Source organism: Periophthalmus magnuspinnatus, chromosome 18, assembly GCF_009829125.3.
Source record: "Periophthalmus magnuspinnatus isolate fPerMag1 chromosome 18, fPerMag1.2.pri, whole genome shotgun sequence".
In the NCBI taxonomy this organism is placed as follows: domain Eukaryota; kingdom Metazoa; phylum Chordata; class Actinopteri; order Gobiiformes; family Gobiidae; genus Periophthalmus; species Periophthalmus magnuspinnatus.
In genome coordinates this window covers 18,132,823-18,146,071 of record NC_047143.1, presented here as the reverse complement: position 1 = coordinate 18,146,071, position 13,249 = coordinate 18,132,823, and the positions used below count along the sequence as shown (strand labels likewise).

The window sequence follows — 13,249 nt, the reverse complement described above, 5'->3', positions numbered from 1 at the left end:
CACACACACACACACACACATACACACATATTTATTTATTTATTTATTTTATTTTATTTTTTTATTACGACAACGCAATAACTTTTATTTTGATGAGAGGCGGAAGTGCTCTTGCGTGTTCCGGTGGCGGCAGGACTTTAGGATTTGTATGAGCTCAGCTGACAGTGTAGATATTAAACGTCCTACTCGGCGGTGTCTCCCTTTACACTAAATGTAAGTTCATAAGACAAAAACATTTATGAACATTTCTCATTTTACGCACATACTAGCCAAGTGCGTATGACGCTGCTTCATACGCGTTTGGATAGTCCGCGTGCTTTTGGCATTGAGCTGCTTACTGCGTCTTTCTGTCATATATTGGCTTTTAATTTCTAATCTGTAAACTGCTCCCAAATATTTATTGCTTTACAAGCTGTTGATAACTTTCACTCTTACTTTAATCCAACAAAATCCTAGGTTTCTTCAAGGATGTTGTTAAAAGTTGCTAATGCTAACTGTCATCAATGAGGATAAATGAGTTGGAAAGCCAGCGATTCATAACGTTATAGCAAATAAAATGACTGCAGTTTTAATTTTGCACGGTAACCACAAATCCATAGAGGTTTTGTTTGGTAATCGGAATAATATTGAATGGCACTGGCTGGTAAGTATTGCGTAATACAATTATTTATTACTCAAAATTTCAAGTAAGTAAGTTTAAGATGGAAATACTGCATTATACGATATGATAAGCTTATAAGTAGCCTTCAATTAGTTGAGACTTAAGTAGTAATAGAAAAATTGGTTAACTCTCATAGATCCACACGTTGCATGCATGTATAATGTATTCATTGTCTTTCACCCAAAGCACAGCATATTTGTGGAGATTGCACCACCTTACGTCTTAGTTTAATTTCAACATCCTGCTCCTGGAATTAGTTACTTACATAAGATGTTAGTAAAATATGAGCCAAGCCTTAAGTGACCCTTAGCCCCACTTCTCCTCACAGCAAAGCTAATCCTACCCACTCTTAAGGAAGGAGGTCTGATTGGTTAGTTTGCTGTTGCACTAGCTACACGTGATAAAACCATGTTTTGCTATCTCTGTTAAGCGTTGATGGATAACTTGATGACAAATATGTGTTTTTAGAATCGTAACGACAAAAGAGGAGGATGTCCGAGGCCACAAATAATCCTTTTCAACATTTAGTGGAGCCATTAGAACCTACACAACCAGACCAATGCTTTTTTAATCTGACCAAACTTGGAGATCCCAGATACGGTAAGTAAAAACAGTCCAGAAATGTATCAGCTTGAATGAAGTTTACAGTGGGAATGAAATGTTAAAATGTGTGTAGACCGCCTACCCTTCTCCATCCGTGTGCTGCTGGAGTCTGCGGTGAGGAACTGCGATGAGTTCCTGGTCAAAAGCTCAGATGTGGAGAGCATCCTCAACTGGAAGGAGACACAGACACAGACTGTGGAGGTGCCATTCAGACCAGCACGGGTTATCTTACAGGACTTCACGTAAGACATAATGCTGTTAGGTGTAATGCTCCTGAATGTTAATGTTTACTGTGTTGTGTTTTGACTATTACATTTACCAGAAGTCTATAATTTTGTGCGTGTATTTATGCTTATGTACTTGTGTATAATCTGGCATATTTACGCTGTAACTGCTACAGATATCCATTGATAAGCACTGCCTCAACTCAATCAATCAATTTATGTATTAATTTATTCATTCATTAATTCATTTATTCAATCATTCATTCATTATTAAATAAATAACCAAAAATATTAGTCCAAAATTAGAATTCCTCACCAGTGGTAAAATCTAAAAAACCCATGCCAGTGGTGGAGCTTTCGATACAGAATATTAAAATTTACAAATGAAAACAAAACCACAAAATGTTTTACTGGTGTTGTCCCAGTTTGGATTTATATTGGAGTGGTCTTTGTGATAAAATCTCTTTCCCCAATACTTGGCATTTTCAGCCCAGAGAGCAATTAATAATCAATTACAGTTAATCCAGTTATTCATTCTGGACCTAAAGTGAACTGAAAAATGATTGAAAAATGTAAAATGACAATTTCTTTACAATAGCTATCGTAAAATAAATGTGCTGATAAAAAAAATGACATAATTTACTTTAGTGACATAATTTTGTGATGACATTGTAATTTCTCTTCTTCTAAATCTTATTCTGTGTATGCAGTTCTGTTTTACTGCTCTGTCCTTGACTGGGTGAGTTAACTGTTTGTCCACAGAGGTGTCCCGGCAGTGGTGGACTTTGCTGCCATGCGTGACGCGGTGATGAAACTCGGGGGAGATCCAGAGAAGATCAACCCAGTGTGTCCGGCCGACCTGGTCATTGATCATTCCATTCAGGTGGATTTTAACAGGAAGTATGTTCTGCTTTGTCTTTCCTGTTTCTCCACATACCATAACATGTTAGCATTCTTAACTAAAGACCAGTATATTCAGTTTAGTGCTGGCTTGATTCTCAATACTGATTTTGATACGGCTCTTTTTTACACAATATAATGTAATTTTCAACACAAATTAATGTTGACAAGTTTTGTATAAATTCTGACTATACTGTATGTACTCTTATGCAGGTCTGACAGCCTTCAGAAAAATCAAGATTTGGAGTTTGACCGTAACAAAGAAAGATTCCAGTTTTTAAAAGTAAATACCTTCATTACAATGATATATGAACATATAAACCATATCTTACACCATATTTGCTCTCTGTTTCTCCTAGTGGGGCTCTAAAGCATTCAGAAACATGCGCATCATTCCTCCAGGGTCAGGTATAGTCCACCAGGTGAACCTCGAGTACCTGGCCCGAGTTGTATTCAACTACGAAGGCTTTCTGTACCCGGACAGTCTGGTGGGCACAGACTCTCACACCACCATGATAGACGGCCTGGGTGTCCTGGGCTGGGGTAAGATACTGTGTCGCCTGTTTCCTACCTACCTCATTCCTGCCCCTCGTACTGTCCATTGCTGTCAGCCAATCAGACCCTGCATCCTTTGCCTCTCAACCATATCACACATCAATTGCTGATTTTAACGCTTTCTCTCCAAACCTCATTCTGTAGTTTCAGCTACTTTCCCCAAACATTCTCTGCTCTTCTCCATCATAGCAGCAAAACCATCAGCCACCTCAGCCATTCAATCATCTCCTCACAACTACAAATTTGTAGACCACAAATCTTAATAACAAATCTATTATGTATTCCCACCTCACGTAAGGGCTCTGCAATTAATTAAATTTGAATGGAGAGTCTGTCATTTCTAATCTACAATTTTATTGATATTTCTATAGTTAAATGAATTTGAAAATGGTAATTGATAAATATATATGATTCATCTTTTTGTCATATTGGACAGCCTTATATCGTATTGCAGAAGTCTATCCATTTGGGTCCAAACGCTGTTGAAGTGTTCCCTGATTGGTCATTTTTAAATTAAAATAACTTGATTTCCAACATTGTAGGTGTTGGTGGCATAGAAGCTGAGGCTGTAATGCTAGGCCAGCCCATCAGCATGGTCTTGCCTGAGGTGGTGGGGTACAAGCTGTTTGGGACCCCCGATAAACTCATCACCTCCACCGACATTGTTCTCACAGTTACAAAGGTATTTCATACAAACTACTTTCTGTAGTCGTGGTAGTAATTTCTGTACTTCCAGATACTAAAACAAACATGTATGTGTTCAGCACCTCCGTCAGGTTGGAGTAGTGGGTAAGTTTGTGGAGTTCTTCGGGCCTGGTGTTGCTCAGTTGTCTATTGCAGACAGAGCTACTATCGCTAACATGTGCCCTGAGTATGGAGCCACTGCAGCCTTCTTCCCTGTGGATGAGGTCAGCATGCAGTACCTCAAACAGACAGGTTAGATCTAATTTCCTATAAGTGCAAACTGCAAATATGTATGAAATATTTTTCAAGTTTGTTTTTAATTTGATACAACTGCTAGTGTGGTAGTCAGTCATCATAAATTGTAGATTTTGAAAATATATTTGAGAACAAAAGATGTCTGGTAATTTGAGCTGATGCACACTAGTAGTTTGTGTGTTTGTACTGTTACTTAGGTCGTGAGGAGGAGAAGTTGAATTATATTACTAAGTACCTGAAGGCTGTGTCCATGTTTAGAGACTACACAGATGTCTCCCAGGATCCTGACTTTACTCAAGTGAGTGGTGACATTTAAGATTGTTAAACATGAAATACGTCTTAATGCCTGTTCTAAAGCCGCTGACATTTCTTGGAGTTGTGAATGATATTTCCAGAAATGCTTTCCTTGCAATTATAATGAGGGTGATGTGATCATTTAATGCATTCAATATTGGTAGCATGTTTTTTTTTCTGTAATTATGAAATATAAAATGGCCAAGTAGTCTAACATTAGTTATGTATAGCAACATCAGCCAAGAAGAAGATGGAAAAGTGAAAAGACCAAAACGTATTTCTTTAGAAGGACCTAGGGCAGTAAGATCCAGTCCTGCTGTACTTGCAGCTTGTTCTTGACACATCAGTTGGGAGAACTTTGTTGTGCAAGGTGCTCAGACTGCTGTGTTGTGATTAATTCAATGATATTCACGAATTAATTGAAACCTTATTTTCATTTTAAGTCGTAAGAGGAAAAATAAAGCATTAATCATTCACTATGTTCTTTTAAGGATATGACATGCCTTGCTCAGTTATATCTAACTGAGTTATATCTGTTATATCTAAAACATTTTGTAGATTGTAGAGTTGGATCTATCTCAAGTAGTCCCCTGCTGCAGTGGGCCTAAAAGACCTCAGGACAGAATCCCAGTCTCAGAAATGAAAAGTGACTTTGAGAGCTGTCTGGGAGCAAAGGTTGGTGCTTTTGTAAATATATAAAAAAAATGTTTAAGTCCTCCAAGACTAATTGTTTTTGTTCTGTGCTTTTCAGCAAGGCTTCAAGGGCTTCCAGATAGACCCCAAGAGTCACAACAGCATGGTGCCCTTTGAGTTCAATGGGACCAAGTATGAACTGAGCCATGGCTCTGTGGTGATTGCTGCTATCACCAGCTGCACCAACACTAGCAACCCCTCCGTCATGCTCGGGGCAGGTGACTACTATTCTACTACAAAAAACTTTACAAATATAGTGATGAAATATGAACCTTTTTCATACACTTATCGTTGTAGGCAGGTAGGAAATATTAAAGGTTGAATGGCCAACATTTTCCCACATTTTACCTAGACTGGATGTTGTGTCATGAATCTAGGGCTGCAACAATTAATCAGAATATTTTTTGATAATTTTGATTATAGAAATACCGTAAATTTCAGACTACAAGCCGCGACTTTTTTTCCATGCTTTGAACCCTGCGGCCTATACAGCAGTGCGGCATATTTATAGAATTTTACTGGATAACGGCCCCTGGGGGGCGCTTTCTAGCTGTAAACGTAAAAGTGAGACAGACGTGGGGAAAGATTCTGCTCTGAAGAATTCACTAGTTTTGATTTTGAACGATCATTTTGTGCATCATGAAATGGATATGATGCAGTTTTTAAGATAAAGAAGGAAATAGAGCAGGGGTCGGCAACCTTTAACACGGAAAGAGCCATTTGGACCCACTTTTCACGTAAAATAAAACACTGGGAGCCGCAAATACTTTTTGACATCTAAAATGAAGATAACACTGTGTATAATAATAATAATGTAACGGAATAATGTAGGTTTTATTTTCACGGACAAGCCTTCTACACGTGGCAGATAAATATGGCAAAAATAACTTAAGTGCATAAAAAAATACAACTCACCAAACCACTGCATCAGTGTGAGCCCCGCGCTGATTATGTGATTATGTCTACTCTGCTCCGCAGTTTCTTTAAAAAAAATCTAAAAAAAACACTAAAGGCGTATCGTTTAATCCCAGGTGCTTATTCTCCATGTGCCAAAGCAGTTGTGAAGGTTTTATTGCCTCATTTGCTTTTCCCGCATATTATGCAGAGCGGACTGTGCGTGAGAGTCACCTGTAGCGACAAACCCAGATTTTAAGTAGGCATTGTCTGTTAAATTTATCTTTCTTTTTCTTGGAGGTCGTAGTCTCCTCTTCTGGCTCCTCAGTTGTCCTTTTCCCCTTTGTTAAAAGCTCTCCAAAGTGTGGCTCTACTTTTGGGCGACATGTCTGATGTGTTATACGTGATACGTCATCGCGGAGACAAGAGCAGATAATATATTTGCTACTACATCAAATACATTTCTGTGGCGATTTCCAGCAGGATTTTCATGATACATCTACGGACGAGCTTATTAGTGTGTCATTAGGGACAGGCGAAAGTTGCTCTTGACCCCTGTGCGCACAGCGTCTGAAAATCAGGGCTCTTTACGCAGGACTGTGTCTGTGTCTGTGTCAGTGTCTGTGTCTGTGAGACGTGAGCGGTGTTTGTTTTGAACATTGTGACGATTATTTTGAGCAACAAAAAATAAGAAAATATTATTTTATTTTAAGATCATAATAATCTTCCAATTTAAACTACAATAAAAAAGAGCTAACAGAAATAAAATACACTTCAATTAAATACTTAAAATTTATTTTCCCAAGCCACGCAGAGCCGCAGTATAAGGCTGAAAGAGGCGCATGCGGCTCAGGAGCTGTGGGTTGCCGACCCCTGAAATAGAGCCACTGCACGTAAGCTCGGCATCAATGAATTCAACTTGGTCAATGTAAAAAGACGACAAAAGTTTTCAGAGAAACTAAAAGCAGATTTTCCGCGTTGGTGCAGCTTTATTTTCTAAACCTGCAGGTGTGTTCATCCCGTGTTGATGTCGTGTTGGTGCCAATTTTCAGGCACAGTTTAAAAAAAGCGTGTCGGTGCACCGTCTTTCTGTGTAAATATCTCATGTTACAATATGAAAACTTATATTCAGGTGCGGCTTATATATGGACAAAATTGATTTTCTTTTCAAATTTAGCTGGTGCGGCTTATATTGAGGTGCGCTCTGTAGTCCGAAATTTACGGTAATTGACAGCTAAATAATTGATTCAGGAATAATTGGTCATCGTTAATTGCACAGTATACATACAAGACTTTAAGAAACTTTTGTGAATTTGCAAAAAAAAAAGCCTAAACATGTGCAAGAAGGCCTCAGGCATTGTAGTTCTAGCTTCACATGGTTAAAATTTAACAAAATATCTAATTTAAACAACAGATGAATTTACAGTTGAATGATGTGTTTTTAATCCCCAGGCCTCCTGGCCAAAAAGGCGATAGAACATGGCCTCAGTGTGAAGCCCTACATTAAGACCAGCCTGTCCCCGGGCAGTGGAGTGGTCACCTATTACCTGAAGGAAAGTGGCGTCATGGACTACCTCTCAAAGCTGGGGTCAGTTCTTTTCACTTTTGTAATCACTACAAACATGGGGTTGCCTTTTTATTATTTCTACTGCAAAGTAGTGTAATCAAACTTGAGGCATTTTCCTTCTCCAGATTTGAGGTAGTCGGTTATGGTTGTATGACCTGCATAGGAAACAGTGGACCTCTACCTGAACCGGTGGTAGAGGCTATTACACAGGTACATAGTTTTATACTTTTATTCAGTCCAACATCAGTCCAATCACCAAAGCAAATTTAAACTATAAAAACGTATTGCATTAAAAAACTGAATCCTTGTAATGTATGTAATCTGTTTTGTGTGTTAGGGTGACCTGGTAGCAGCTGGTGTCCTCTCTGGGAACAGGAACTTTGAGGGGCGAGTTCACCCAAACACCAGAGCCAACTACCTGGCCTCTCCTCCTCTCGTCATCGCTTATGCAATCGCTGGGACAGTCAGGATAGACTTTGAGACGCAGCCCATTAGTGAGTGTGCTGTAGTGCGAGTGCACAATTGTACTGTTGTACTGTAATACTGTAATACTGTAACAATCACACAGAAACATTACATCTGGACTAGTATAAAAAAACTGTACTCTTGTATACGGCGTGTAGGGAAAATATATAATTGTTTCATAGTGGAAACAATGTAGAAAAGTTAATATTGTCTGAATTATCTTTTGTCTTGATTTGAGAATATTTTATTTTATTTTATATATATATATTTTTTTTTTATTTTTTTTTTTGAAATTTTTGTTCAAATTAAATGTGACTGGTTCCATTCCTAGTTTTCTCTTGAATTCTACTCAAATCAAAATAAAAAATTGTTTTAGCCAAGGTTATGTTTTACATTTTACTCTATGCAGAATTGAGAAACGTGGTGATTTTTCTGTGAATAACAAATTTACAAATTTTGCAGACATTTAGCATAAATATAAAGTAAGACAGTAATGATTACCCCAACACTGTCAGGTGAATCCCATGTTAAACCATGCTATTTATGGATAATGTATTATTGCAGTGTATTATATTCTTCTTTTTGAATTTTTTTCTGTTTCTCTTTCTTTAGCCATTAACAATGAAGGCAAGGAAGTTTATTTACGAGACATCTGGCCGACCCGAGAGGAGATCCAGGCTGTGGAGAGAACCTATGTCATCCCATCCATGTTTAAGGAGGTCTATGAGAAGATTGAGGTGGGTGCGACTACACTTGTGCTTTTGTTTAGATGGGTCTAGCATAAAACGTTACACATAGCATAAATCCTATCTCACGTGGCTCTTTGACAAAATCTGTGCCCACCGACTTAGATTCCGCATTAAAACAAATTAATGTGCAGATTTCACGTAGAATATCTTGTAGACATAAAAGAAATCATGTAACTGGCTGACTTGGTCAATATTACTAACAAATCTAATTTCCAGGTGTCAAACTGATCCCAGTCAATCTCAAATAGGCCTAGTATCCTATTTAAGAGCCTATTTGATATGCAAAACTTTAAGACCCTTCCTAAGGGATCCAGATATATTTATATTTTCTTAAACCTGGCTCTCAATTAAAATAATTGAAAATGAAATCAATATTGAAAACTGCAATATTGAAATCGGTGGTGTTGCCATTTATATTAAAGATCACTTTAACATAAATGGTCTGTGGACATTCTGTTCTTCTGCTCACAGCCTAAATTTTGAATATCTGTCTCTGTCTGTTAGCTATGTAAAAGACCGCGATAAAACATTTGCTGGTATTTATAATGCACCTTTCGTACCCAAAAATGCTCTTGATGATCTCTTCATGATGCTTTCTAAACTGGAAAATTCCAAGGTCCTAATAAGGGGCGATTATACATTTGAATGGACTAAGGATAGAATCCCTGTATAACCAAAAATAAATAAATTAGAAACAATTGTGATCTGTATAATATTTGCTGTAACAGAAAGTGAATGAGCGCTGGAATGCTCTGGTGGCTCCCTCCGATAAGCTCTACACCTGGGACCCCAAATCCACCTACATCAAGTCTCCTCCATTCTTTGAGGGTTTGGTAAGTAAAGATTTATATTTAATAGTTTAAACATTGATAATTTCAATTTTGTGGCTTAAAGACCTTTTAGTTGCCAACAATTTCTTTGTGACTGAATAATGTTTTCCATTGATTATGGATAATAAATAAATTTATAAAAGTTTATTGGTGCCAGCAGACAAAATCTAAAAACATTTTTATCAACATTTGTTCCATGTGGATAGGCCCAGTAAGTAGATATCAATCATAAACCAGGACCAAATATTTTGACAGTTAAAAAGTAAATACTACCATAGATTTCTGACGTGTCCTCTAGCTATGGCCTATTAAAGAATATATCTATCTATATACATCTATATCTATATCTATATCTATATCTGTCTATCTGTCTGTCTGTCGGGGGGTATGCACACATACATATATATATTTATTTATTTGTGTGTATTTCTGTTTATTTTTAGACTATGGAGCTGCAGCCACCCAGGTCCATCATAAATGCCTATGTCTTGTTGAACTTTGGAGATTCTGTGACCACCGACCACATCTCTCCTGCAGGAAACATTGCCAGGAACAGCTCCGCAGCACGGTTCCTCACCAACAGAGGGTGTGTAACTTTCACTGTCAGCTGTAAGAGTCTAAAGCAGGTCAGAGGGGTGGCATAGACAGGTGAAATAGATTGAAAGTTAGAGACGGTGGATCTGATGGTATAAAATTTAAAATGAGTATATCATGTATAAAATGGCTTGAAATTACTGTTTGTTATAAAATCTGCTAAAATTATCTTATGTTAATCTTGAGTAGTTTTGACTGACTTTAGATTGATTTAAGCTTGTTTAGCATGAAAAAGTACATCTGCAAAGAAGGTATGAAACTATATCTAACTTTTCTTATCTAACTATATATAAATTTGCTGGTTTAGGATCTGCCTGTCCATGGAGATGCTATTGATACTTTGCCCCTGATGTCATCAGCATTCCTTGAGGATGTGGTGCTAACTGTAGGCATGCTCTGTCTGAGGCTTTGTTAGATTGTGTTAAAGTGAAGCTCAGATTTAAGTCTGACTAGAAAGAACTAACTTAGTTGGACCTACAACAGGTGACATGACTTGTACTGATAAACAAGTCCCTCTCAAATGACATTGATCACAAGATAGCTAGCATTCAGATAGTCACTGTCACCTTTTTAATCAAATGCCTAAACAGAACATAAAGTAAATTTGAATAAATGCAAGACAGACAAGTTCAATGTCATACAGTGTAATGTTCCAAGTAAAGCAGTAACATCTCTATGGATAAGCAAGAGGCAGCTCCTAAACCTTTATCCAATGTTTGATAGAAGATGGAAACGTACAATGATTATGGTTTTACTTTTAATTGCTGCAAGTTTGAAAAATAACTTAATTTTTTGCACTCTATCAGACTGACCCCACGTGAATTCAACTCGTACGGCTCCAGACGAGGGAACGACGCAATCATGGCCCGAGGGACCTTTGCCAACATCCGACTTTTTAACAAATTCCTCAACAAACAAGCTCCACAGACCATCCACTTGCCCACCGGAGAGACTGTAAGCTTTAACATGGTCATATTTTACACAGAACTGATTATGTAACTTACATTGGGTTGTCATGGGAACAGATGGATGTGTTTGACGCTGCTGAAAGATATCAACAGTCCGGAGTACCTCTTCTAGTTTTAGCAGGAAAGGAGTATGGATCGGGTAGTTCAAGAGACTGGGCAGCTAAGGGGCCATTTTTACTGGTGAGCAACTTTATTTTTTTTATCATGGTAACACTTTATAATGACTATACCTTTATTAGCCTTATTAAAGTATTAATTCATATTGAACAAATAGTTCAAAAGAGGGAAATGCATAGTTTTACATCAGTCAAGTGACAATTTGTGGGAAAAAGTAAAAAAAACAAAAACCAAAGCCAAAAAACAGGAACTAGCTGTGAGATCTAAACATACATACCTCTGCCTTTGTCACCAACACAGAAATTTCCATTCATGATGCAGGGACAATTTACATGCAAGGAATATATTTAATTAATTAAAATTTATTTAACAAGACAGAGGTGTTATCTACTAACCGTGTCCCACCAAGAAGTAAAGTATAGTATAGTGTAGTAACTTAAACTATAGTATACTCTGTACTATAGTATACTATAATATATAGTTACTAAAACAAAAGAAAAATAGAAAAATTATAGCAAGTTTTTTTGTTTTGTTTTTTTTAAATGTAGAAATGAGTAGTCTACTATGCATTTTATAAACTATTCGCTCATTATGATTTAAGTGTTTATAATAACTACACCTTAATGAAGTATGTACAAAGTGCTACTCTTATGAGCTGTAATGTTATTTTAAGGTGGACTGTTTTTATTTTAAGATGTACCACATTACACTGTGGTCTTGTCCATAGGGTATCAAGGCAGTTCTAGCAGAGAGTTACGAGCGCATCCATCGCAGTAACCTGGTGGGTATGGGGGTCATCCCCCTGGAGTACCTGCCCGGGGACACAGCTGATACCCTGGGTCTCACTGGGAGGGAGAGGTACACTGTGATCATTCCAGACAAGCTAACACCCAGAATGAAGATCGGTATCAAGGTACATTGCAAGCAATTTTTTTTTTTCTTTTACATTACGGTTGTATTCACACCACATGCAAATTGGGACTTCAGCTGCGTTGAGTTTTATTTAGTTTCCTTAAGATAACAGGATAAGCAGATGCTAATACAATGATGTCAAAATTCATAGTCCTATCAATTTACCTTTTTTATATTTCTACAGCTGGACACAGGTAAAACATTCCAAGTTCTGATGAGGTTCGACACGGACGTTGAATTAGCGTATTTCCATCACGGAGGAATTCTCAACTACATGATTCGCAAGATGTCCCAAAACTAACCATGGAAAGATTTGTATTTGTTTTCCATGATTCCAGTATGTAGATTTACTGAAATTCTGATGTTAGAGGAAGCTGCTACGCACACATGATAACTTTATTAGAGTACTCTATGTCAAGTCATAAAAGCCATAGTCGACACTGCAAAAAAACTGCTAACTACACACATTTCAGATGGCATTAATTCAGTATATTAATCTGGTCTTTGGATTTATTTAATTTGTTGCTTTAGATTTTTTTTTTTTTTACTAGTTTCAACAATTTTCAGTCATATGGTCAGCAAAATTGAATCTAAATGGCCTAATTAAAGATTTATTTTGTAAGTTGTCTGGTGGGGGGTCTGCCTTTTGCTTGTCTATATAGATCTACTATTGCTTATCCCAAAATGTTCCACAATACGACATTACGACGTTATGACAAGCAAGTGACAGCACTGGACCAAGTTACTTGCCAGAATACATGTTTTCCAAGTTTTTTCACCCATAATTAAATTGATGCAAGTTTACTGTCATAGTATGAAAGCAATAACTTCTCCATAGTGATGAGCAGGAGGCAGACTCTCCACAAGAAAAGTTACATAGCGCGCCTTTAAATGAATCAACTAAAGATCTCTGAAAGCAGTGATAGTATTCTTCATGCCAGTGTTTTAAATATGTGTAGATATTCACTTTTTGCAGTGTCTAAAACTAGGGACTGCTTTATGTTGATGTGTCTTTGGTTTAGACATGCACTACTTTGACAGGCTTAATAGGCCTGTGTTATGCTATGCTAATTTGCAGTGATGCTCTTACAATGCACACGTTCTATTTTTGTCATGGTAACCACAGCCAAGCACTTCATGTCCATATTGTTTGTCCATGTCTGAAATCATACATCTTAACTTAATTGTTCATTGTGACTGGTTGCCTTAATAAATGGTTTGGTGGAGTTGAACTGAACAAGCTTAAATAAACAAATGATTTATCTTTCAGTTGTGTGTTTATCA

General features: G+C 37.3%; 1 protein-coding gene across 1 annotated transcript; it reads left to right on the top strand.

Moving 5' to 3' along the window:
* The first annotated feature begins 105 nt into the window (after positions 1 to 105).
* aco1 (aconitase 1, soluble) lies at positions 106 to 13,234 on the top strand. The gene is made up of 21 exons (XM_055228813.1): positions 106 to 213; positions 1,130 to 1,261; positions 1,338 to 1,506; positions 2,251 to 2,388; positions 2,602 to 2,671; positions 2,748 to 2,931; positions 3,486 to 3,625; positions 3,708 to 3,879; positions 4,080 to 4,180; positions 4,735 to 4,851; positions 4,928 to 5,087; positions 7,216 to 7,351; positions 7,456 to 7,540; positions 7,668 to 7,824; positions 8,408 to 8,532; positions 9,273 to 9,377; positions 9,818 to 9,960; positions 10,775 to 10,922; positions 10,994 to 11,116; positions 11,781 to 11,966; positions 12,150 to 13,234. The coding sequence occupies exons 2-21, from the start codon at positions 1,153 to 1,155 to the stop codon at positions 12,264 to 12,266; spliced, it is 2,685 nt and encodes an 894-aa protein (XP_055084788.1). The 5' UTR covers positions 106 to 213; positions 1,130 to 1,152; the 3' UTR covers positions 12,267 to 13,234.
* The last annotated feature ends 15 nt before the right edge of the window (positions 13,235 to 13,249 follow it).

Excerpts from the sequence above, each read along its gene's own strand:
- aco1 (XM_055228813.1), top strand. The coding sequence starts at position 1,153 with ATGTCCGAGGCCACAAATAATCCTTTTCAACATTTAGTGGAGCCATTA. Across the intron at positions 7,352-7,455 it reads GACTACCTCTCAAAGCTGGG|ATTTGAGGTAGTCGGTTATG; the intron begins GTCAGTTCTTTT and ends TTCCTTCTCCAG. Across the intron at positions 8,533-9,272 it reads AGGTCTATGAGAAGATTGAG|AAAGTGAATGAGCGCTGGAA; the intron begins GTGGGTGCGACT and ends TTGCTGTAACAG.